At 43.5% G+C, this 26984-nt stretch overlaps 2 protein-coding genes across 5 annotated transcripts in view; one reads left to right on the plus strand and one right to left on the minus strand.

The window, feature by feature from the left end:
- Positions 1–867: 867 nt before the first annotated feature.
- SRSF4 (serine and arginine rich splicing factor 4) lies at positions 868–18524 on the minus strand. Of its 2 annotated transcripts, XM_060258507.1 has the most exons (6): positions 18236–18524; positions 8051–8193; positions 7026–7138; positions 4817–5031; positions 2841–2930; positions 868–2325 (listed from the first exon to the last, which is right to left on the minus strand). In XM_060258507.1, exons 1-6 carry the CDS (start codon positions 18340–18342, stop codon positions 1524–1526), a joined length of 1470 nt encoding a protein of 489 aa, XP_060114490.1. In that variant the 5' UTR covers positions 18343–18524; the 3' UTR covers positions 868–1523. The 2 variants fall into 2 exon arrangements, with proteins under 2 accessions (XP_060114490.1, XP_060114491.1); XM_060258508.1 differs by lacking the exons at positions 8051–8193; positions 18236–18524 and adding an exon at positions 7522–7696.
- A 6703-nt stretch (positions 18525–25227) lies between these two features.
- LOC132586148 (transmembrane protein 244-like) overlaps positions 25228–26984 on the plus strand; it is a 37274-nt gene continuing 35517 nt past the window's right edge. The window contains exon 1 of one of the 3 annotated variants that reach the window (XM_060258116.1): positions 25228–25339. In XM_060258116.1, the coding sequence (XP_060114099.1) occupies positions 25292–25339 (48 nt within the window). In that variant the 5' untranslated portion in view covers positions 25228–25291. The remainder of the gene's footprint in view (positions 25340–26984) is intronic. The other 2 variants (XM_060258117.1, XM_060258118.1) reach the window with 2 other exon arrangements.

The raw sequence follows: 26984 nt of genomic DNA on the forward strand, positions 1-26984 counted from the left end.
ATTTTCCATCTTGGCTCCCTGAAGAGGGGTGGTTTGGAGGGGGACGTCCTTGGAGATCTCCAGAAGGCACTGCAAGGCCTCTCTCTTTCTTGAAGAGGTTTGAATGGCAGGCATCTTTCAAGGGGAAAGGAGATTTGAGGATTTGCTATTTTATTTTTGGTTTAACTTAAAAGTGTTTGTTATTGTAAGCCACCTTGAACACACAGAAAAGCGGGGTGTAAATGTTTTAATAAACGGGGGAAAAAACCTGGGCCGAAGGTCCCAGGACATGTTGCTTTCACTGATTTATCAAATCAACACACAAACCGTGGGCAGAGACCTCTGCTCCATGTTGCGTATATGAACAACCACTTCCCTGAAGATTTGAGTGGCTCAACTTAACATCTGTCCGTACGTGCTTCAACTAATGCCAATTGACAAATAAAGATGTTAAGAATAGCCCCTTGAGATTTGCTCCAATTCAACACTTGAATTGAAAACTCCAGGGATTGCGCTTAACACTCCTTCTGCCAAGGTACCTGTATAATAATCACCGAGGGACTTCCTCGCTCATCCTGCTGCTGTGTAGAGAGCATGGAAATCCTGTCAACAGGCTTCTAACCTTGTTCCTCTCCAGTTAGTCTAAGCAAACCGTTGTACAGACTGCTGCAATAACTGCTCACGCAACTTCTTTCTAAGGAGGGTCAAGGATGCTGGCTTTGTTTCTGTTGAAAAGTGGAACCCCATCCGTGGCTTGTCAGCACCTGAATGTAGTGATGTAATAGCAGTTAATCCAGGGGGGATGTTATCGTTTGGAGCAGCTCCCGCACCTTTCAGGAGACTCCTGGCAAATAATCAGCTTCGTTTTGAAACAGACACAATACGCTGTCAAGCAAAAATAGTCTTTATTCAAATTTAATGGAAACAGGGGTCACTGTACTTTTGCAAGACGGGGAAAAATAAAAAAATATAAAACAAGGATATTGTCACAATACCAGAATGTGGAACTCTACCTTTTTTTTTTTGCTTCCTTTCCTATGGTTTTACTGTTATCTATTTTTTTCCTGACTTTTTGCTATTCACAACTCTGCAAGTCCAAAATATATGAAAGGGGCGGGAAAAAGGAATATGAAATTTAAGACTTTTGCACTCTTTCACTAAATGGCATATACATCAAGGGGCATCAAATTTTAAGGGTAAATTGTTGAACGTTACCATACCTACCTAGAAGTCATCATTCCAATCTGAGAAGCCCATCAAGAATGCGGTGTTCGCTCTCTAGGGCCATTCTGGAAACCCCCGGGGGGGTGGCTTACAGTGCCAGCACAAGGCTCACCACCTCTCAGACCAGAACAGGTACAGAGAGGGAGCACCAGGCCAAACAGTTAAAGACACACTACTGGGGAAGGGGAATTAAAAATGTACAGCAGTGCCATGTGTTCTACTCCAATCACTTGTGCTACAACTACCAAACATGTACAAAAAAGGAGAAATTCTCTCTCTCTCTCTCTGACAGAGCTCTAAGTGGTGGGGTTGCAGCAAGTTTAGGAGCTGGAACGAGACCTGGACCTCGATCGGGAATGTGATCTAGAGGCAGACCTCGACCTAGATTTGGACTGGGACCTTGTTTTTGAGACCGATTTGGACCTGGAGCGAGATTTCGACTTGACATTTTGTTTAGACTTGGAATTTGACCTTGACCGGGATTTGCAACGGGTGTCCATTTCATCACCCTCGGTTTTGGCTTCCTTTTTGTCAGATTCTGCTTTTGTGTGCTCCTTGTCCTTGGAGCGAGAGCGGGACCTAGACCTAGACCTAGACCTGGACCGCTCTTGGTCTTCTCGCTTTTTCTTCTTGCTGCTCGATTTGCTGTCTCGCTTGCTCCGCCTCTTGCTCCGCTCACTCCTGCTGCGGCTCCTGCTCCTGCTCTCCTCCCTGCTCCGCTTCCTGCCTTTCCTCTTGTCCTTACTCTTGCTCCGGCTGCGGCTCCTGCTCCCCTCTTTGCTCCTGGCCATGCTGCTGCTCTTCTCTCTCTCCTTACTCCTACTACTCCCCCTTACGCTCCCCCTCTCCTCCTCTTCTTCTGCTCTCTCTTTACTACCGCTCCTACTCCTGCTTTTACTCTTACTCTTTTCCTTGCTGGGACTCCTGCTCTTTGCCCGCTCCTCGTCATCGTTTTGAACCACATCCTCGGGCTTGTCTTTGCTTTTGCTGCGGGACTTCTCTGCACTTCCACTGCGGCTCCTGCTCTTGTCGTCTTTGCTTGGACTCCGACTTTTTTCCTTCTGGCCTCCGCTACGGCTTTTGCTCCGACTGCGGCTCTTGCTTCTGGACTGGGATCCAGACCTAAGAACGTATGAAAAAAAGACAGTCTTTCCTGCAATCACTGGCAATGTCATTTATACCGTTTCCCCCCACCCCCCCATTGGGAAGAAAGCAGCTTACAGCGCCAGTCTTCTTGCTGAATGCCTTTTGTAACAATGCACCCGCCGTCAGTTAATACTTTAAAAATTCATCACATAGGACTGGTTGCAGAATATACATAACCAAAACCTATCTAGCTTGTGCAGCACTCATACATGTATCAATGCACCATAAGCACAGCAGCAAGCATTCAAGACAGTAACTGGAGACAGAAATGCTATAGCAACAGAAGTGGCTTAACCAGATTTTAAAGCTAGCAGGAATGACTGGGAAATTTTAAGACTGGGGGGGGGGGGGTTTAACTGACAGCCAATACAACCCCACCTCCCAAGCCTCTGATAATAAAAAAATTCTCAATCGGTCTTATGATGGGATCACTACGGACGCATCAATTCCGCAATGCCAGAGACAGCAAGATTCACTGGGAAACTATATACCTGGATCGTGACCTGCTTTTTGAATGGCTGCTTTTGCTACTGCCACTACGACTTCGGCTTTTACGAGAGTGCCTGCTTCGAGAGCGAGACCTGAAAGCGAAAAGAATGGAAGCACTGAAATCTCTACAGCTGGCAGAAGAATCTTTAGACATGGTGGAGCCCTTCCCCCCAGACCCTGGGACTAAGTAACTGCTGCTGTCCAAACAAAAAATTTCAAGTAGTATTTCCAGAATGTATTTCTACTCTGCACTTCCAGAATGTCTAAGAGAACAGAATAGCAGGAGAACTCAAATTCTGCCACAGTGAACTTTTCTTAAGCTGAGGACTTTTCTTAAGCTAAGGAGACCAAGTGGAAAAGATGTAAATATTTATTTATTTTCAGAGGGTAGCCATGTTGGTCTGCAGTAAACCAGTTAAATTTGCATCCGCTAACCCCTTAAGAGACCAACAAGAATTTCAGTATATAAGCTTTCAGGAGTCAAAGCTCCCATTGTCAGACTTCTGTCTTTCTCTACGCAAATTTGATTATTTAGGATATTTCCATGTCGCCTCTTGAGGGTCCCGTTTGAGGCAGCTTACAATTAAAACCACCACAATAGCAGAAACAAGACACTGGACAGAAGCAGCATAAGAACTGGCCCTAAAATGGAAGCAGACCATTAAAAAGCTGGTGAGATTTAAAAAATCCCTAATTAAAAGCCTGGGTGAAAAGAAGTGTTTTGTCCTGGTAAGTAAAGTAGGTACCAGGAGAGCCTTAAGAGGGAGGGCATTCCAAGGGCAAGGTACCACCACAGAAAATGCCATTTCTCCTTGACTTCTGAAGGTAGGGGCAGAGGGAGCAGTGCTTAAGTGGCAGGTTTTAACTGGTGGGCTGGATAATACAGAAGGTGCCAGTCTTTCAGGTACCTGGGCCATAACCATTTAGAGTCTTAAAAGTAAGAACCAGCAGCATCCATTGTGCCAGAAAACAGATAGGTAGCCATTGAGACTACAGGAAGAGTCTGAAGAAGCAAAAAACAGACGGCTATGGGAAGAATACAATGTTAGTTGTTTATCCATGACATACACACTACTAGGCATTAGCCCCCCCCCCCCCCCCATTATTTGCATCAGGGTTAAATACACTGCCAATTTGCCCAGACATGAGTCAACCAAGAACAATTAAATGCACTGTTCTAGTGCTGCACTACAGACATTCTGGAGAACAAGGCAACGGTTCGTAAAGGTTGCCCGGGCTGATCTCTCATTCAGACAGAGGCTACCCAGGCACATGAAAAGCTCTGGCAGACAACTTTTCCCTCATGTTCTTAACTCAATAAGAGGTTCCACCAGAATATGTTGCTTTTGGAAGGACGCAAGTACATGTCTGCACTAACAATTAACACTCAACAAGTACAAAGGGTAGCAATTTATTAAGATAAACCCTATGAAGTAGGGAGAAAGACAGGGTGGAGTTTTAGCCATTGTCCAAAAGCCATGTAGAGAGGCCCACTTTGCCAACTTAAGAGATCTGGTCAGGAATAAAAGTCATATGGAAGGTCCTTTCTCCCCCTCAACAATGAGGAAAGAAAGTTACTTGTGCGACAGCATCCTGTTATTGAAGAGACACAGCAAGTAGTTGCTACTCACTGTCTAAGTAACTGTGTCCTAAGTCCTGATAAAGCAGATTATTCCCAGTTTGTAGAAAGAAGGTTGGTATGGAAAGACAAGCCTAGCATTTTGCAAATCCATGACCAGGCAACAGGCAAATCTAGCAGTGCAATCCTTAATAGTTCTTCCAGTCTAAATCCATTGATATCAAACAGCTTCGCATTGAAGCAACTCCACATATGATTGTATTGTAACAAGGCTAGAAGTGCACATTTTAAATATCCATCTGTTTTCACATCACTAACCTTATTGTTGCGGTGTTCCTCTACAGCAGCCCCACAGAAGCGTGCCATACGGATTTTATAAACAAGAGTGAACAGACCTACCTTGAATGAGTTCGACTTCGAGAGTAAGAGCGTCGTCGTCTGGATCCAGGTCTGTCTTCAACCAGCCTTATTTTTCTACCATTTACTTCGGTCCCATCCAGCTTTTCCAGTGCTCTTTTCATGTCTGAATAGGATTTGAACTCAATCACCCCTTCATTCTTTCTCCCTTTGTGCGCGTCGGCATATGTCACTTCGCCTGCCTGACGCATATAATCCTAGGGAAGACAAGAGTACACAAAAGCTTATATTTCTAAATCTAGAGGGCACCTGTTTTGCCCACCCCACTACATTCGATTATGCACATCAACAGTGGGCTTGGCTTTTATGCTGTGTGCAGAAGAGAACGGCTTGGGTTATCTTGATCCTCACCTCAGTACCTATTTACAAAAAAAAGGTTTGAACACGTGACATTTCAGTCACGACTCATGATAAGACCACTTACAGCATACGATAAATTATGCAGATTGCAAGCCCCACAGTGTGTCTAGCAGTTTCATCTCATCCTTCCTCCAAAACACTCAGGAGGCCACACGTGTCCTTCCTTACCCTTCAAGTCTAACAACATACTTGTGAGGAAAGTTTAACAAAGCAGGGGGGAGGGAGGAACTGGGCTAAGGTCACCCAGTAAACATTAGTTTTCATGGGTCCCCTAGATCAGGGGTGGCCAACGGTAGCTCTCCAGATGTTTTTTTTTGCCTACAACTCCCATCAGTCCCAGCCAGCATGGCCAATGGCTGAGGCTGATGGGAGTTGTTGGCAAAAAACATCTGGAGAGCTACCGTTGGCCACCCCTGCCCTAGATGCTAACCTGAGATGCTAAACACTATAACACACTGACTCTCTCTAGGGAACACATTTATTGATCAATTAGAAAATCTGTATGTTATCTCACCAGACCTGCTCAAAGCAGCTCACCACAGAAACAGATACATACAACAGTACAGTGCTGACCTGGATTGCCCAGACTAGCCTGATCTCATCAGATCTTGGAAGCTAAGCAGGATCAGCCTTGGTTACAATTTGGATGGGAGACCACCAAGGAAGCCTATCTAGGGTTGCTATCCAGAAGTAGGGAATGGCAAACCACCTCTGTGAAGTTTCTTGCCTTGAAAACCCTACAGGGTCACCATAAGTTGGCTGCAACTTGAGGACATTTTACACATACACACACAAAAAACAGTACAACAGATTTGTATCCAGTAGCATCTTACAATTCAACAAGATTTGGGGGGTGTATAAGCTTTTGAGAGTAAAAGTTCCCTTCATCAGGTATGACAGTACGTACAACTAGAAGATTAAGAAGAAGATATTGGATTTACATCCCGCCCTCCACTCCGAAGAGTCTCAGAGCGGCTCACAATCTCCTTTACCTTCCTCCCCCACAACAGACACCCTGTGAGGTGGGTGGGGCTGGAGAGGGCTCTCACAGCAGCTGCCCTTTCAAGGACAACTTCTGCCAGAGCTATGGCTGACCCAAGGCCATTCCAGCAGGTGCAAGTGGAGGAGTGGGGAATCAAACCCGGTTCTCCCAGATAAGAGTCCGCACACTTAACCACTATACCAAACTGGCTCTCCTAAGTGACAAAACAATAGCAGAGCCATTCTGAACAGGGATTTGACAAGCAACAGGGAAGGGCTGCTTACTCTGTGGAGCCCCAGGCAGAAGTGAAGTGTTCAGAACCTACCCATCATTAAATTGCCAAACCTCACTCCCCATAAGCAGAGGTGTGTGTTAAGTGCCATCAAGTCACTTCCGACATGGTGACTCTATGAATTAATGTCCTCCAAAATATCCTATTGCTAATAGCCATTCATAGCTCTCCCAAACTGAGTGCCATGGCTATCATGATTGAGTCAATCCATCTCATGTTGGGTAGTCTATGTCTTTTCCTGATGCCTTCAACTTTTCCTAGCATGCTAGTCTTTTCTAGCAACACCTGCCTGTGATCAAATTATGATAGCGTCAGTTTAGCCGTTTTAGTTTCCAGGGAGAGCTCAGTCTTGATTTAGTCTGGAACCTACTTATTTGCCTTTTTGGCAGCCCATGGTATATGTAAAACTCTCATCTGACACATTTCAACAGAATGTTCTTTTTTCGCTGTCCAACCTTCCCACCTGCACACAGTAATGGGGAACACTGTGACATGAATTAACTTGACCTCCAATGCCAGTGACACGCCCTTACACTTAAGGACCACCAGCTACGTACCTTCAAATCCTGCCAACTGCAACGGCTTGACAGATTTTCAACGATCAATCTGTATTCAGTACGGGTCGGAGGACCGTACTTATCTCTCCCACTTCTTCTATAACCATATCCACCTTTAGGAGGCGATAAGCAGATGGAAATACTTCAACTAGGGTACTGGAGCCAGGTTATTTAATATATATACCACCCCCCACCCCCCAAAATAAAACAAAAACTAATCTACCCAATATGTTAATAAATACATTTAAATCCTCCCCACCCACTAGTCTGAACTACATTCTCCTTTCTTTGAAATATATATGTATATATACGCTACAGCGTCAGACATTAAAAAGGTGTACTACATATATATATATAGAATATGGCTGTATATTTTACAGTTACAATTAAAAACCCAACATGCAGCTAAATTTAAGTTTAATAGAAATTAACTTTTTTTTTTAAAACAAACAAACAAAAAACCAAATCACTATAGTCAGTTACTAATGTTACTTACATTGATTTAAAGTTTTCTGAATATTTGCCATGAATAAAGGTTTTCAGGCACCTATTTCAGTCTAATCACATCTGTCTCTAACCCTTGGGGTCCTCACCACCCACGTCTAATAGGACAAGGTTGCGGTCGTCACATGGCTTCCTTTTTTGGATCAGCCAAGGGCCACAAAGGTCAAAGAGCCACTCATGGAAAGGCAACCCAGGGTCAGCAAATGGAACAGGCAGTCAGTCATCTTAGCCTCAAAGGATTCTTAATTGAAACATTGAGGTCTTTGTTAAGTCTATGTTTAAAAAATCACATTTACAGACAAAACCATTCATATATTTACAAAAAAAAATCAAAGAAAAATCAAAGCTCATTTAATTTCATTTTACATCAGTTAAAATGCAAAATTCATAATACACATTACTTTGATAGAAACAACAGTTAAACTTTTTAAAGAAATAAAAATTACATCATTTTAAAAATGTTACTTTCAAATAGAAAGGAAAAAAAAATATCACCAAGACAATGGTAGGTTAGTGCTTACTGCGTCCAGAACCATAACTGCTGTCACGGCGCGGACCTCGGGCATGCTCGACAATGACACGCTCCCCACAAAGATCTTTGCCGTTTAGCTCATAAACGGCATCGTCGGCATCTCGCACGTCATCAAACTCAACAAAGCCATACCTGGGCAGGGGGCCAGACAAAAAAGAGCTCCAGAATTAACTGTTTCACCATCCCTTCTGACATTCAAATATGAGAGGGGTGAAGATGCGGGCCAAAGGTTCTTGCCAGGTTTCCCTCCAACACATGGAAGAAGAGGTCAATATACTATCAGGAAAGCTTTCGATAGAAAATTTTAAAAAAATTCTACCTCCCAGCTCCATCTCTGGAAAATAAGCTTTTAGAATGCGAGAATTAAAAAAAAAAAAAGGAATCAAAACTTGCTCCTATCTTTTTCCAACTTTATTTTACATTATCATTTTTTTAACTATATATGTGGCTGGCTCCCTTCTTTTTCATACCACACATTTAAGACAACATCATTCAATCAGTCAGAGGGAGTAACAGGTGGAGTTTTCAAGTAGAAAGGGCCTGTGTGCCCCATCCAGTGTTGTATGATGCAGTGTCATACAACAGAATGTTTTCCACAGAATTTTCTAGAATTTTTATTTTTACTTATATAATTCATTTATATTCATACTTTTCTCCTCAAAGGGAACCTGAAGCAGCTTACAATATTCTTCCCTTCTCCATTTTATATTCATAAGAAACCTGTGAGGCTAGGCTCTGTGTGTGCGTGAGAGTGAGTGAGGGACAGAGGGAGTGAGGGAGAGGGAGAGAGAGAGAGAGAGACTGGCCCAAGGTCACCCAGTGAGTATTCACAGCAAAGCAGAGTTTTGAATCTGGGACTCCCATATCTTAGTCTGAAACTCTAACCAATAATCACACTGGCTTTTTGTAGGCTGGCTGCAGAATTGTAGCAAGTAACAGGGCGGGGGCAAGTCACGTAAGTCATGCAGTAGCAAGTTGTTTGGTGGTTGCTGACAGGCCTAGCCCTGCTAAGTCCTCCCTCAGAGGTCAAATAGCCACAGAAAGGCCGGTCCCCTGCCTTTTACTGACAGAAACCAAAGCCTGAAGGGTGGTAATACTGTTGTTGTTGCCTAGCAACTCCCACAACAACCACTGGGTAGGTATTAGTTTTTCAAAGCCACAGACACTGCTTCTATTATTTAAGTGGTTAAATCCCCCACTGGTGGGTGCGTGTTTTAAGAAAAAGATTTCAGATTTTTCTGTAAATCTGGGGCTTTTTTCAGGTTTCATCTCTCTTTTCTGTTCATGGCCCAAGTCTCTGGATTTAAGTATCCACAGATATAGCCAAATTAAGAATTATGCACATTGATAAATAAACCCTTTTAACTGAGGAGTCACCATAGTTGTCATTTCTATGGCCTACCACTGGCCTGAGAGCTGGTCCATGCTTGCTGCTTCATGTTCTGTGCTACGTTGTTCTCTTGCTTTTTTTTTTAAATGAGGCTGGATGCTGCTTTTGCAATGCGCCATTCTTATGCTCTGTCAAGTTCTTTGCTAGTTTTTTTTTAACATTGTTTTATGTGTTTTAAAAATGTTTTTATGCTTGTATTCTGATGCCTCAAGCAAGACTCTGGAAAGGCATCCTAAGAATTTTCCTAAACATATACCACTGCCAGCATCCAGCCTCAAGCGTACTCACCCTTCCCATTCTACACAGCAACACACAGCCCATTCACATGGGTGCCGGTAGGTTAGTGAGCTGCATTTTCATGAATGATATTATGGTTCTTTCTTAGTATCCCTCAAGAAATCTCTTAGGCTGAGGACCTAAATAATTGGGCATGCACAGTGTGCTCCAGGAGCTACCCTCAAAAAGTATACAACTCATTGCTGTGTTTCTCCAAATTCATTAATGACATGCTTTCCTTCATGAAACCAAATAAACATCTTGGCTGTAACAGAAGTTCTGGAGGAAGCAAGCAAAGAGCATTCAGCCTGGAAACTGAACAGTCAGTTGAGGGAATGAGACTGGATGGAAGGGAATGCAAACAGCCAGAAGGGCTGAGAACTTGGGTTGCAGCAGTGAGCCACCCCATAGTATTGGCTATGTCAGAGGAGATGAAAGCACTGCAAATTAACTGTATTCTATCATTTAGTACATGCTGCCTTGGGGATCCTTTAAGGCTGAAAGCAGGGTATTAATTTTTTTTAAAGTACAGAAAATTATAAATAAGAAATAAAAAGTACTGCAAATTAGTAGTGTGTGGGATGCCTACATAACTCACCCAGGTTCTGTTTCCCTTATAGCAGCTCTTACACAGGTACAGTGGGAGGTCCAAGCAACCACAGTACGTCACTGGAGGATCAGCTGTCATCAACTTTGCCTTTTGACTTCAGACAGTACCATGATGTGTTTGGGTAGGTGAGAGAGGGACACAGAGAACAAGAGCTGTTCTCTCAGTGAAGCATTGAGGCTACCTGACTCCAGTCTCCTTGGCTAGCAGCCAGCTGAACATCTCCAGTTCTCACTCTGTAGCCACCCTTTTCTGCCTTCTAGTCTTTTCTGGAAATCAAGGAAAAAGCTAAGTGGAACTGCAGCCACCAAAGCTCCAACTACAAAGTCTGCAGCTAAACAAAAGCAGTAATCAAAGCATCCAACAGGAAAGCTACTGACCTGAGCACCTTCCTTATTTCTAATGGGACTTGACTCAGCAGCCAGAAGCTCTGGCACTCATTCCAAATTTTCCATTCCAATATAAATATGTAAATGATATCAGCAAAATTTAACATAAGAACATAAGAGAAGCCATGTTGGATCAGGCCAATGGCCCATCCAGTCCAACACTCTGTATTACACAGTGGCCAAAATTTTATATATAAATTTTATATACACGTATATAAACACACTTTGGCTAATAGCCACTGATGGACCTCTGCTCCATATTTTTATCTAACCCCCTCTTGAAGCTGGCTATGCTTGTAGCCGCCACCACCTCCTGTGGCAGTGAATTCCACATGTTAATCAACCTTTGGGTGAAGAAGTACATATGAACATATGAAGCTGCCTTATACTGAATCAGACCCTTGGTCCATCAAAGTCAGTATTGTCTTCTCAGACTGGCAGCGGCTCTCCAGGGTCTCAAGCTGAGGTTTTTCACGCCTACTTGCCTGGACCCTTTTTTGGAGATGCCGGGGATTGAACCTGGGACCTTCTGCTTCCCAAGCAGATGCTCTACCACTGAGCCACCGTCCCTCCCCTGAAGTACCTCCTTTTATCCGTTCTAACCCAACTGCTCAGCAATTTCATTGAATGCCCACGAGTTCTTGTATTGTGAGAAAGGGAGAAAAGTACTTCTTTCTCTACCTTCTCCATCCCATGCATAATCTTGTAAACCTCTATCATGTCACCCCGCAGTCGACGTTTCTCCAAGCTAAAGAGCCCCAAGCGTTTTAACCTTTCTTCATAGGAAAAGTGTTCAAAACCTGTAATCATTCTAGTTGCCCTTTTCTGCACTTTTTCCAGTGCTATAATATCCTTTTTGAGGTGCGGTGACCAGAATTGCACACAGTATTCCAAATGAGACCGCACCATCGATTTATACAGGGGCATTATGATACTGGCTGATTTGTTTTCCCTTCCTAATAATTCCCAGCATGGCATTGGCCTTTTTTACTGCAATCGCACACTGTCTTGACATTTTCAGTGAGTTATCTACCACGACCCCAAGATCTCTCTCTTGGTCAGTCTCTGCCAGTTCACACCCCATTAACTTGTATTTGCAGCTGGGATTCTTGGCCCCAATGTGCATTACTTTGCACTTGGCCACATTGAACCTCATCTGCCACGTTGACGCCCACTCACCCAGCCTCAACAGATCCCTTTGGAGTTCCTCACAATCCTCTCTGGTTCTTACCACCCTGAACAATTTAGTGTCATCCGCAAACTTGGCCACTTCACTGTTTACTCCCAACTCCAAATCATTTATGAACAAGTTAAAGAGCAATGAACAATGAACAAGTTAAAGAACAAGTTAAACAATGTTAGTAAAAGAAGTCAAGTATGCCATGCACAAGCATTGTGGGTTGTCCATGCTTCAAATCCCACATTTAGCCCACTTAAGATGACTGATTCGCAGCACAACAGTACATGTAACAGACTATATTTACATATGTGGGGCAGAAACTTTTCCATAGAAAAATGTAACATCGAAAGATTTTCCACTCCCTTTAGAATAATGACAATAAATTATTTTAATTTATGAATCCACTGATTAGGATAAAAGGCATGTTTGTACCTCAGCTGTTAGCCTCCCCATTGTCCCCTTTTGTAGATGAAACGGGGGGGGGGGATAATAATATAATAAACATTTTTAGTAAGAGAATGTGTGGCTTAAAGAAGGGCCCAAAATTATTTCTTTCTCTCTCTTTTCCAGGATATTTGTAGCATCAAGAATGGAAGGAAGAGTACAATGTCCTTATTTAAACAGAGTTCCGGAAGCAAAGTTCTAGGCTGCTTCCCTACGCTCTTTCAAGAAGTGAGCAAAACATTGGCAAGGAGGGGAAATGGGGGCTCACATGGTTCCCATTCCCGCAGCTGGCCAGGCAAGAAGATGGTTGCAAGCTTGAGCCAAATCCTTGCACCACTTCTTTATGCACTGCAGCGCTTTCCTACTAAATCCAGGAATACATGGAAGGTAGCTGAGAAGTGGCTAAGGGCACTATGACAGAGGGTTGGATCCAGAATAAATTTCCCAATGGTTGAAGGGAATTTTTTTGCCTCACCCCTCCTATTACAGCCCACTGATCTCCATAAAATGCTGCTTCTGGGAGACATAGGAATGTCAGGGGTGTGTGTCCTGCAGTAGGTGGAAATTGCCAATTTCCTATGGAGCCTCTCTTAATCCTGCAATAATTCAGAATCTTTTGAGTTTACAGCGTTCTTTAAACAAAACACACCTCTGTCAGAGCTGCACGGCTGAAGGATGCTGAAGGAGCTCATTTTTGCAGGCATTTAATTCCTAGTATCAGTCTGGCACTTACAACAAGTGAGGAGGAAGGAGAGAGGATTCAAGCTGGCTAGTGAAGGCTTATGGATGAATCTGTTTATTTTGTCAACTCCAGTCTTGCAGCAAACTCTATGCGTCTGTACTCAAGACTGTTTTTGTTCCACTAGCTCAAGAGGAAATCTAAGTTCCTATGAACAGCATGCGTAAAGATGAAAGTTCCTGAACTACAAACTTCAAGGGGGGGGGGTGTCTAAGACACACATTGCTGAAAAATTCCCCAAGAAATGAATTCCCTGCATGTTTAGAGCTGGCCTATCCAGTAGAAGGTTAGACTGGGATTCTTCTCCCCAAAGTATACTCAGTGCACAGGAAGCGTTCTGTAGCCAGAAGGAGCTCAGAAGTCACTGTTCTAACAGGGGCCTATATCCAAGAGAAGTGTAAAGACTGAAGCTCTAATTAAAATAAGCAGCATGAGCCAATATTTCTGATCTGCATATGACATTCCAGTTTCACTTTCTGTCTGTGCTCAGCCATTAGTTTCACTGATGGTTCTAATATGGAACACATTTTCAGATCGAACAACTAAAATTAACCATGGTCATGAACCTTGGGAGCCAAAGTCTCCAACAACATTCTTTTTGCAGTTCACTTTTAATTATTACCTAAGAAATAAATTTTTAAAAAACCGAAATAAGGCAAACCAAAGTGATCATAGAAAAAGCACAATGCAAGCTGATGGACATGAAGGTTTTTTTGTAATTAAAGAATTGTCATGTCTCCCGTATGACTTTCTTTGCGCTCATTCTAAGTATGTGTGTCCCCAATGCAGCCAATGAAGTAAACTCTAACTCACAAAAGCTTATGTTGGAACATGTTTTGGGGGTGTTTAATTTACTCTACTTAGAAGCTTGCCTTTTATGCCGAGAGACTTGAGTACCACTGGACTCCCGTTGTATTTTGTGGCTACAGATGAATATGACCACCAATCTGAAATTATTGTTCTAAGTATGTGACACAAGATACTTTGTTCCTGCAAATCTCCTGATAATGTTGCATTCTCAAAAGTAGCAACAAGAGTCAGAAACAAGGTTTTTAAAATAAATTATTACATTAGGTAATTTTTATTCCAGAAGAAAACCTACTCATGAACTCCCCAGTAAACCACTTCCTTTCCACTTGTAACACTACAACTGGAAGAACTATAACCCATCACTCTCGCTGCTCGAATTAGATATAACTTTGCTGCTGCACACAAAAGTTGCTGAACTAGCTTTTCAGCATCCAAACTATATTTACTCATCAGTGGGAATTTATGTGCTGCTGAAAAGCATGAAACAATGGTTTCGCCTTGATGAATCAGTTTAATGTCTATCTCAGGGATGGCCAGTGGTAACTCTCCAGATGTTTTTTGCCTACAACCCCCATAAGCCGCAGCCAGCATGGCCAATGGCTGGAGCTGATGGGAGTTGTAGGCAAAAAACATCTGGAGAGCTACCATTGGCCACCCCTGTAGTATAGAACAGAATTCTCGTTTTCTACAGCTGACAGTCAAGTCCTGAAGAGGTTCATGAACAGAATAATAATGCTGCCTGCCTTCATCATCTGATAACCATGGATCGCAGAGGCCCTATATTCAACGCTTGAGAAAACTTCTGCAGCTTATGTATCTTTAACTTTTGCAATTTCGTATTACAAGGCAAAATGTTATAATACTGAAAACAATAGATTCTTCAGTAATCTTATTATTAAAAAAATTATAACATTAATTGTTGCCCAAATTATTTAGATTTAAACAACACAAACCTTGGAACAATTGTATATGTCTACAGTATAAATTCCCCTACCCACTGATCTCCCAAATTTCCCATTTTTTCCATTGGAAAAACTGAGAATATCCTCCAACTTTTTAATGCTGTGAATGAATGAATGAAGACAAGGTTTTTTTCATTCAAGAAGAGGTTTTTCAGCGCTACCTCATTTTTCAATTGCAAAAATGCATTTATCTATATTTTGATGTGAAAAACTTGCCTTTAATAGCATTTTACTCTTTCAAAAACAGAAAATATATCATAGGAGTTTCTTTTCAGTGTTCCCCCCAACTTTTCCATTGGAACCTCCCCCCGGGGGGAATCATCCCCCCCAATTTTTCCAGTTCCTCACATCTCTAGTTCCAGTCAGCAATTGTAGCTAATAGCTTATGGATAAAACCCATCCTCCTTGAATTTGGGCAATGGTGAGTTCTAGCAAATATTTAAAAGAAAAATATTGCTTTTCCCGTGACCACTCAATATATAAACTACCAGAGTTAAGTTCTATCTCCTCGGTATTCAAACTGTTGAATTTTCTTTTCCCAGTCAACTTCTAAATTACTTTTAAAAAAAAACTGCTTAAGTAGACATAATTTATTTTTCCACATAGGTTTTCAGAGTCTCAAAATCCTTCACTAAGCAATCACAATACAGCTAATTCAGGCTCCAACAATGAATGCACAATTTTGTTCCATTTAGCAGCACTTTGTACTTCCTTTGACTATGTTATCATTCTGTTGGCTATTCATCCAGTCTGAAGAATTTAATTTTGAGTTGTTCATAATTTTAGTTGGGATTTCACTATCTTGAATAATTTGGTATCATCTGCAAATTCTGCCATCTTGCTGTACAACCCTGCTCTTAACTGTTTGTGGCACATTACACCAGAAGTTACATTTTCACTTTGTGAGAATCACATGTGCCAAGTGAACATGAACCATAAAAAAGATCTTACATAATCTAAGGCAGAGGTCCCCAATCGCCGGTCCATGGACCAGTACCCAACCAGGCTGCACAGGAGGTAAGCAGTGGGTGAGCGAGACCTAGTTGCAGGAAAACAAGCTCAGGGCTCCACTGATTCTGCATTACGATGAGTTGTATAATTATTTAATTACATATTAAAATGTAGTAATAGAAATAAAGTGCACAATTGTATCATCCCATTGCTCCCTCCCCTCCAGTCCATGGAAAAATTGTCTTCCACGAAACTGGTCCCTGGTACCAAAAAGGTTGGGGACCACTGATCTAAGATACTTGCTGTTCTAAGACAATGGAATGGAAGATGCCACAGCTGGCTAGTGGCTCTATTACCACCTTCCAGTTAAGACCTGGAGCTCTCCAGGAATTACAACGGATCTCCAGGCTACAGAGATCAGTTCCCCTGGAAGGAATGGCAGCTTTTGAGGGTGGACTCCATGGAATCATATCTCCACCAAGTTCCTTCCCCTTCCCAAACTCCATCATCTCCAGATACTGCCTCCAAGTCTCCAATAATTTCCCAGGCAGGAGCTGGCAAGCTTAGGTTCAATTTATGTTTTGAGCAAAATTTTCAACAGTTAAAACTATTCAGAACTCAGTTGCCGACAAATGCAGAATTACTTCCAGTTTTCTCAAAAATGTGCCAGCTGCTCCAACAAGGAACATATGGAGCATAAACAGAAAACTTGAGTGCTCACATAACATCTCCACATTTTGGGAAGCAGCAACCAGCCACTGAAATGGATTCTCTTGAAATCTGAACTCTCAAAAACAGAAGTGAAGCCACTGCTATTTTGTTAATCAACAGTCAGCTCCCAAAACATCTCTCGGCAATAAAAACAGGAATATAAATTTTGCCAGGGTGCGGTGAAGAATTCTCAACTGGATTTAAATAACAAACCCAAATTTCAAACCCAAACTCTGGTGCTACCACAGGGTTTGGCATGTTAAAGACATCATTATTAGATCTAAGCTTCAGCCCCAAGAGAGCACATTTATTAAGTCAGATTAGGAACAAGAAGACACGGGTTCAAATTCCCACTCAGCAATGCTGTATGCCCCTGGGTCAATCACTTTCTTTTAGCCTGACTTCCCTTACAGCACATGGCTCTTGGGAAGACACCATGATGTACATGTAAGCCGGAGTGCCTTAAAATTGGGTGAGATAACCATAGGTGCCAGTGGAAAATATTGGATCTGTAGCTAGAAGTTTAATGGTGAAAGGGTCAGCCAATGTATAGTAGTGGTTAGAGTATTAGAACCAAGACAACCTGTGTAGAAATCCCCACTTGCCTTTAAAGTACTAACAGACACTAACCATGCCTGTATTGCTTTCTTAGTCAAGGCCAGTATCACAGGCTTTGTACCGAGGATGAAATGGAAGCAGCAGAAAACAATGTAAGGCTTAAGCCATCTTTTCCTTCCTTAAAGGAAGTATAAAAAAGCAATCAAATACTGACCAGCACAGGTGAGGCAGCTGAGCACCCAGAAAGCAAACCCTTTTGAGTCACTTAAAAACTTATTTTACATTATATTAACCAGCAAGAGCTTAACAGGGAGCGCCCATGGCTCACCTGTTTTACCCCTAGTTCAATTCCTAACATTCCCAATTTAAAAAAGTGGGTAGGATTGGCTAAGAAGTAAGTCGGGCTAAAAGGGAGATCTGAGACCCTGGACAGCTGATGCTGGGCAGGGTAGCCAATACTGACTTCAGCGCAGATCTGACTCAGGTTAAACCCGCTTTACATGTGCGTGACAATTTAAAAGCAAAAAACACAAGTGCTTATTACTCATCAGTAACCCCAGTGCCTTTGTATTTACTGGACAAACGAAAGGCTCTTTATATAGAAAAAGGGCAAAGGATATTCCTAAATGTGGTTGGAGCCCAAGCTCTTTTCTCCAGTTCGCCCAGGCCGTTGCTCGTACTGGCCACGATATCGCTACAATGCTAATATTACAGAAAACAAACGTCTTGCCGGTAAGAACCCCTGCTCTATTTTGACAGCATGTGATAACATTTTTGAGTAAGCCGCCTCGGGGGTAGGTGGAACCAGCAGGCGCCGAGCAGATGTGGAACCGGTATGGAAGCAGCCTGACTCGCAGGCCCGAGAGGAGCCCCGCCACCTTCTTGCTCCGACACCCACCCCTCAACCAACCCACGACAGCAGAAGGCGGCCCTCCCCTTCGGATGCCCACCTGGATGGGTGCATGTGCGTGGAGGGAGCAGCTGTTAGCAGCAAAGGGGAGAAGCGCGCGCGGGAAAGGACGGAGAAAGGGTACGCATGCGCAGTGAGTGTCCAGGCCGCGCTGACAGGAGGCGAGGAGGAAACAAGGGGGGGGGGAGAGAGAATGGATGGATGGATTCCGGGCTAGGCCTCTCGCGAGGAAGCCGGGCCGCCTCACCCGTTCTTGAGATCCACTTCGAGGATTTTCCCGTAGCCCTTAAAGAACCGCTCCACATCCCGCTCTCGGGCCTGGTAGCTGAGGCGCCCGATGTAGACCCGCGGCATCTCCACGGCCCCCACCCTGCAGGGCCCGCACCGCGAACGGTGGCGGAGGCGACTGAGTCACTCGAAAGGGGAGGGGCGGCCAGCAGCGGCCTTTTTTTTCCTCCCGCCCCCTTTCGTCCTCCCTGCGCAGGCGCGCGAGACAGGCGGGCAGCGCGACGTAGCGCGTTTTGTGACGCAAAAGGGGCGTTTCTCGCCGAGCGCTGCCGTTTGCAGTTCGGGACGCCGCTGCCGGTTCTTAAAGGGACCGTCAACAGCAGACCGATCCTAGGGAAGCGTGGAGAGGAAGGTGGTGTTCATTGCTATATACGGGCGACGTCGGCGATGAAGAAGACTAAGAAAGCCAGCTTTCAGATTTTTGCTAAGAATGGCAGGCAGAAATTCAATAGGTGCAGCTTCCTCTTTGCATTGATGGGAAGCAACTACATTTTTTTAAAAAAAAAATCGCAAAAGCAAGATAGTGACATTGACGTTCCTCCGGGGTTTCGCCTTTTTTTTTTTTTTGTCTCCACCTTGACTCTAAAGAGCTCAAGGCGGGTGGACATAGTTCTTGTGTGCTGCTCCGTTTTATTATCGCAAGCGGTGAGATACATGAGGGAGCGAGAGAGAGATTGCTGAAAGCTACCCGGGGAGGTCAGTGCAAATTTGCACCTGAGTTTATCTGTTTATTTAGGAGATGCTTATGCTGCCTCTCTAGTATTACAATTTTAAATGTACATCATTGTATGAGGAAAGAAAAGAAAAAAAAAACCCAAGGCACCAATGCAGCCCTCCTCCAGCAGAAAAAAAGCACACCAACAAACTGGGGGCTTGCAAAGAATTACAATTTGGAAATCCCATCCCACCCCCTTAATCTCGCCTTCTGGGATGCTCTAAACTCTTGGAGTGAGGGGATTGATTTCTCCTCTGTTTGTTTTTTCCTTTAACTGAAGCACAGCTGCACTCAGTTGTTCATCCCTCTGGACTATATTCAGCCCTCTGCAGGCCATTCTTAAAGCCCCTCTGGGTTAATTTACAAAGATGTATTCTGCGTACCTGGCAGGTCCCCAAAGTAGAGCAGTGATATTCACTCTGTGGCTCAGGAGCTGCATTTGGTTCTTCTGGGCACTCTTCCTCCATTTGGTACCTGTCCTGAGTTCCAAGAAAGTGGGCAAGTCCCTCCTCTGGTGGGGCTTGTGGTTGGCAGGTGGATTTCCCCTTGAAACAGCTGCCAGAAGTCAGCTGCAAACGTGCCTGAGGTGCTGGTCCCATGCCAAGGGTGGAAGTACGTACATGTGGCTCTTTGGTTGATAGTAGTTGCGAATGTGGCTCTCTGTTAGCTAAGGAGAGGGTACCTCTGAGGCAGATGGGGCAAATAGAGACAAGGGCTCTATGTTCTATCCTTGCAAGTTTATAATTTTTGCAAGTATATCCTGTGCTCCTCGGATAATACTCACTTCCAGTCAGGGCTTTTTTGGTAGAAAAAGCCCAGCAGGAACTCATTTGCATATTAGGCCATACCCCTGATGCCAAGCCAGCTGGAACTGTGTTCCAGTGCGTTCCTGCTAAAAAAAAAAACCCTGCTCCCAGTGAATAAGAACACTGTGGTTTCAGGAGAGTAGATGTGTTGGTCTGCAGTAGAAGAGCTAGATTCGAGTTCAGTATGTCTTTAGATTTTCGGGTTGTAAGCTTTCAAGTGTCAAAGCTTTCTTTGTCAGACACCTTTATCTGATGAAGGGAAATTTGACTCTCATAAGTTTATGCCCTGAACATTTTATTGGTCTCTAAGGGGCCACTGGACTCAAATCAGGAATGTCTTTAGTTGGACATTGATCCAGATGGGCAAAATTTAGGAGGACATCGCTAAGTTTCCCATACTATATCTGGCTAGAACATTGACAAAGAAGTGCAAACTTGAACCATTGGTCTGCCTAGCACCATATTTTCTTCACTGCCAGGCAAACAATTTGCAGACAAATGGCTTTCTCAACACCAGGAACTGAACGTGGATCTTTTATGGAAAATACATGTTGAAGCTCTGAACTAAAGCACTGCCATCCTAAGCATGTATACTCAGAAGCAAATCCCACTGAGCTCAGTGGAACCTACTCCCTGGTAAATGTATTTAGGATTTCAGCCTTGGGCTATCAGATTCATCTAAGCCAGGATTGTCTCTTCTGACTGGCAGCCATCTTGGGTTTCCCCCATCACCAAGGGAGAAAAATGAGGTATTAATGGAATCAGTCACTTTCTCCCCAAGATCAGTTACCAGATTCAGTTCAGGGTTCTGGTTCTCATCTGCAGGGTTCTCGGTGTACACGGATCCACATACCTGCAGGACTGCCTCTTGCTCAGCTGGGTAAAATCATTTGAAGGTGTCACCCTGTGTTAGCAGTCTGCTCTTTCCAATAGATGGGCAGTTGGCAGCCAGAGAGAAAAGGAAGACAAACACCATGTAACATCACTCCAAATAAATATTAAATTTAACACACTGCCTGGCCTAGAAATGACCCCACAAGGAACGACAAGCAGAACATCAGTCTGGGATCCCATTTGGAAGTGAATCAGGAACTGAATTCCAAACAAGTGTCTCCCACTCTAAAGGTAATGCATATTTTATGTCCATGGATTAATCAGGAAAACAGCACCGCATTTTGAAGTAGCTTCTTTCATCCCTCATCCTGACTTCCCCTTTGGCACCCTTGTTAGCATATCTATGACACCTAGAAGTGTACTTTGAAGGTCATCAATGCACATCAACTGCTATATTCTTGCTCTGGGAGGTTCATCAAGGATTACTCAATTCTTTGATCTCCCTCTAGGAAAACCATCAACCATTTGTCCAAGTCTCTGGGAACCTTCCTGTAAACATATTGAGGTATTGTTTTAGGAGCAAACCTGGCAAAGGGCCTAAAGGTACATCTTTCCTATAAATATCTGCACTCATCTTCAGCACACACAGATTCTTCTTGACATCAGTTTCACTATGTGAAGTGCTGGTTGCTTGTTGTTCTCTCTGCAGACCTGAACCTTCAAGACTGGTAAATATTGCCTATCCTAAACCACTATTTCCCCCACTACTTCCTTTTATTTCCTTGGCTAGTTCTTGTTGTACAGTGTGCTAGCACGTGTATTGTACTTCTTTATTATTTTTCAATAAAAACACTACCAGTTGAACACCAGCCTGGTTTATTTGAGACTTCTTTAAGGGAAGGACCTCCATATACAAAGGTGGAGATCCTTGTGTTACCCTCCTCTTGCCAACTCAAGACAATTGCTAACACAATTAAAAAGGCCAACACTATGCTGGGGATAATTAGGAAGGAAATTGAAAACAAATCAGCCAGTATCATAATGTCCCTGTATAAATTGATGGTGCATCCTAATTTAGAGTACTGTGTACTATTCTGGTCACTACACCTCAAAAAAAATTTTAGCATTGGAAAAAGTGCAGAAAAGGGCAACTAGAATGCTTAAATGGTTGGAACACTTTCTCTATGAAGAAAGGTTAAAGTGCTTGGGGCTCTTTAGCTTGGAGAAACGTTGACAGAGGGGTGACATGATAGAGGTTAACAAGATTATGCATGGGATAGAGAAGGCAGAGAGAGAATTACTGTACTTTTCTCCCCTTCTCCCAATGCAAGAACTCATGGGCACTTAATGAAATTGCTGAAGAGTCGGGTTAGAAGGGATAAAAGAAAGTACTTCTTCACCCAAAGAGTGATTAACACATGGAATTCACCGTGACAGGAGTTGGTGGTGGCTACAAGCATAAACAGCTTCAAGAGGGGATTGAATAAACATAAAAAGCAGAGGTCCATCAGTGGTTATTAGCCACAGGGTATAGATCAGGGGTGGCCAATGGTAGCTCTCCTGATGTGTTTTTTTTTTGCCTACAATTCCCATCAGCCCCAGCCAGCATGGCCAATGGCTGGCGCTGATGGGAGTTGTAGGCAAAAAAAATCTGGAGAGCTACTGTTGGCCACCCCTGGTATAGATGGAACTGTCTTGGGCAGTGATGCCCTGTATTCTTGGTGCTTGGGATGGGCAGCAGTGGGAGGGCTTCTATTGTCTTGGCACCACTGATGGACCTCCTAACGACACCTGTTTTTTTTGGTCACCGTGTGACACAAAGTATTGGACTGGATGGGCCACTGGCCTGATTCAACATGCTCTTAACTCTTATGTTCTTAACTTATTTCCCCACTCAATTAGGGTAACACCTGCAAATGGCTAAAGATCAACAGCTCCCAATTCACATGCATTCTCTGTGGCCTGAAGAGGTCAGGGAGGCATCCACACTTCAGCTGTCCTGCGGAATGTGCAAAACATGCTCTACTGTTGTGCTACAGCCCCTGTGCAGCATATGCTATATTTCTGAGCCATAGAGTGCTGGCCTTCTCTGTGATTGAGCTGCACTAGTGAATCAGCAGCTAATTGTCTTGAAGTTTGCTATGTGGAATTCTTGGGAGGGCTATGCACAGCCAGCTGACTTCAAAGCTGTAGGCTAGATTTTAGCTCCCTCTCAATTTCAGACTTTTGCATAGTAAGCCATTTCTGCTGAAATAACACATTTGACAGGGTTAGACCCTAAGCTACAAAACAGATTCTGCTGTGCTTTGTTGTTGTTGTCTAGCTTAAAAATATGATGTGTGGTCCCCTCCCTCCCTGTCTCCAAGTCTGGGTGTATATGAAAAATGACAGGTCTCTTTCAATAATACTTTCCTTCCTATGCTAAAAAGATTCCATCTTTTCTCATAAGGCTGCAGGCTGGAAAGCTTCATTAGCTACCAAGCCAGAAACCTATTTTTCTAACTAATGGTATTTCCCTCAGTTTTCATTTCTTTCCCACTAAAAACAAAATGACCTGCAGAAAAGATAGAGACAGAGAACACCAAAGAGACCAGATTACATGGGCAGCAAGCGGTTCTGTTCAGTCACTTACTCTTGTGGTGATAGAACCACAACTGCCTTGACGAGAAGGAAACTGTAATACCAAAGAGGAAGACTGTAGCCGCATGAACACCCATGGAACAATAATTAGGAATAGATTTTCCTGTGCTGTCTAGTTCCCTGAGCAGTAAGAAGTTCCTACATGTGCATATACCTTAGCTACAGGAGTGTCCCCCGGAGTGCATGCACACACATGTACCCAGGGATAATTATTACTGGAATCTTTTGCCCTGAGCTAACCCAGTCATGTCAGATCTTGGAAGCTAGCAGGGTCAGCCCTGGTTAGTATTTGGATGGGAGCTCTCCAAGGAATACCAGGGTTGCGATGCAGAGGCAGGCAACAGCAAACCACCTCTGAACAGCTCTGACTTTGAAAACTCTAAGGGGTCGCCATAAGTCAGCTGTGACTTGACGGCAAAAGGAGGAGCATCTCTCTTATCTCCAGAGCACATACACACACCTATCCAGGGAAAATTATTTTTTGAACCTTCTGCCAAACGCATACCAGGGTCCTGATTTGTCAAATGCCTCCTATAAAGTGTGCAGATTCTCAGACATGAACAGTCATGGGCTTCATGTTGACCGTTTCTTGAGAAAACTAATGGGATAGGGAATTAGTGAACAGAATACAAGGTGAGAAGAGCATCTGAGCACACGTACATGTGCAATATCAAAACTGTACATTCCAACTGACACTGAATTTTAAGCTGAGCAAATTGTACCATCAGAGAGAGATTTAGATGGGCAGCCATGTTGGTCAGAAGCAACATAATGAAGTTTGAGTCCAGCAGCACCTTTAAGACAACAAAGTTTAATTCTGGGTAGAAGTTTTCATGTGCCTGCACTATTCTTCAGATACATTGAAACAAGACTTCCTCAACCATTACGTATAAGTAGACAGAAGGTGCATCTCGACTCCAATTAGTTCTTCCTGGCAATTAACCCCCCTTTACCTATATGTAATGTCACATGAAAGCAAACAATGGCAAAGCACCTCTGAACTCCTCTTGCCATGAAAATCCTACGGGCTTGCTGTGACTTGATGGCACTTTTCACCACTACAGCTGAGACATGTCCATCCCCACCAAATCTGGAATCCCCAGCCTGCATTGTGACCAGGGTTTATCGGGTAGAAAGAGCCCAGCAGGAACTCATTTGCATATTAGGCCACACCCCCTGACACCAAGTCAGCCAGAACTGCATTCCTGCTCAAAAAAAGCCCTGACTGTGAGTCACAATTTGTGACAAAGATGTCTACCTCCGTTCATCACACAAAAACAGCAGGACGTAATGCCATAGAACCTACCTTCCAAAGCTGCCATTTTCTCCAGGTGAGCTGTCGTCTAGACTGACAGCAATTCCTGGAGAATTCCAGCCCCAGCCTGGAGACTAGGAAACGACAGGTTCCATGAGACCAGCCTCAAAACCACAAAAAATTCACAATAATAAATGAGTAAATAATTTTAAATAATTCTACATGCAATTCTCATATAAATCCAAACCACATTTGAAATGAGAAATCCAGTAGATGAGTCAAAGAAGCTGTTTCATATAAAGAATCCAAAAGTATAGTAAGTTAAATCAATCACAAAACAGGAATCAAATGCGGCAGACCCTACTTGGATAGGCCCAGAACCGTGTACTGGCAATCACTCCTAATACTGCTGCCCTGCTGCTGTCTTTGGTTACTGGGAAAGCGGGTTAGGAATTTTGTCTAGATGGTTGACTCATATGATGTCCCAGCAGCTGCTGAGGCCTGTGAAATCATCGCAGTCACAAACTGCCACAATCCACAAAGTTCCATGGGCGGGCTGATATTTTAGTCAATGCCTCTCTTCATAGCTGCAGGCTTCTTGCTTCTTCCCTCCCTCCTCTTCCTCCGCTGATCTCTCTGATCTTTTCCTAAGAACCACGTGTTGCGGCTTCAGAGCTTAATTGCCTCTTTGAGACGAGACCTGGTTCTCTCATCCTGGTGCATCTCAGCCTTCACCTGCACTTCGTGTTTGGGGGGCTGCTATGAATGGTACCTTTCCATGGCTTTCAAGAAAGCAGGGCAGCTGCCATCAAGGTAAAGGGCCTTCATATCCTTGGGGAAAGGGGAATGGGACAAAGTGGGCACAAAACTGGCTGCTGCAGGGATTGGAGGTCAAGCAGGGATTCCGTCACTCCATCTGATCCTTATTAGCTTGGAGTTGGATCATCACAGGGCTCAGGATTTCTGTTCTCTAGCTAAATCTGGGGCTGAGGAGGTGAGGATTCTTTTTTTTTTTGGAGGGGGGGGGGAGATGCAAAATAATGGAAGACATGCAACTACTAGTAGAGACAAGGAGCAAGGTGGGGTACAGCTGTTCTGACCACAGAACGAAAGGCAGGTAAGCATCAAGATAAAATCAACTATATTTTATTTCTTTTTGTTGTATGTTGGGGGGATCATCTTAAAACACTGGAGGGATATGTTGGGGGGAATCATCTTAAAACATTGCAAATAGCAAAATACAAAAAAGAAAAAAGAAAAAATGCTTTGCTTACAGAGCCAGTGTGGTGTAGCAGTTAAGAGTGTTGGACTAGCATATTGGAGACCCAGGTTTGAATCTCCTACTCTGCCAGAGAAGCTAGCTGGGAGACCATAGGCCAGTTGCCCAGTCTCAGACTTTGGGCCAGTCACACACTCTCAGCCTGTTGTGAGAATGAAATAGAAGACAAGAAGAATTGGTTTTATACCCCACCTTTCGCTACCTGAAGGAGTCTTGGAGCGGCTTACAACCTCCTTCCCTTCCTCTCCTCACAACAGACACCCTGTGAGGTAGTTGGGGCTGAGAGAGCTCTGAGAGAGAGAACTGCTCTTGAGAGAACTTGTGACTGACCTATGGTCAGCCAGCTGGCTGCATGTGGAGGAAGAGTGGGGAATCAAACCCAGTCCTCTGGATTACAGTCTGCCGCTCTTAAGCACTACACTGATGTCATATGCTTTGGGTCCCTACTGGGGAAAAATGGCAGGTCATAAATGTATTAAATGAATAATAACAACAACAACAAGCTAATTCAATAAGGAAACCTTATTGCATAGAGGAAAAATACATATGAGGAGGAGATTATCCTAGAATTTTTATGCCTAAATCCTGTCGACAAAATCCTCTTTTTTAACAACTGCCAATTCACCATGGGATCTGATTTCTCAAATATGCAAAAATTAATGTATTTTCTATAATACATTAAATCTGACAGGCAATCATCCTAAGCAGATATTGAAGGTGGACCTCTTTTCTTTACTCCAGTTCAATGCTATAGCTATTTCCACAACCCTCAAGAAGATCAAAATATGTCTTTTGCTTCGTCCAGCAAATTGCTTCCCGCTCTAAAGGGAGACTGTATTATGTCTCTGTGATAGCCCCTGCGTGTCCCAGAAGAAGTAAAAAATGTTCTTACTCTGTTGAGTTTTCAACTACATAATGAAGATTGTTTTTGTACAGCGCTTTTAGCTGAGGGCTAAACTTTCTGATGAGGGGTTCAGAAATTAGGTTATTGATGTTAATGATGTCGTTGGTATAGAACACTGATTTTAATGGTTTTTATGAGCTGGCTTTAATTGTTTCTCTGGAAGTTGCCCTGAGTCCATATGGGAAAAAGAACGTGCTGTTGAGTTGCAACCAAATCATGGAGACTCCATCCAGGGGGCATTCCAGGCAAGAGATAAGCAGAGGTGGTTTGCCATT

This window comes from Heteronotia binoei, chromosome 17 (assembly GCF_032191835.1).
Source record: "Heteronotia binoei isolate CCM8104 ecotype False Entrance Well chromosome 17, APGP_CSIRO_Hbin_v1, whole genome shotgun sequence".
Taxonomy (NCBI): domain Eukaryota; kingdom Metazoa; phylum Chordata; class Lepidosauria; order Squamata; family Gekkonidae; genus Heteronotia; species Heteronotia binoei.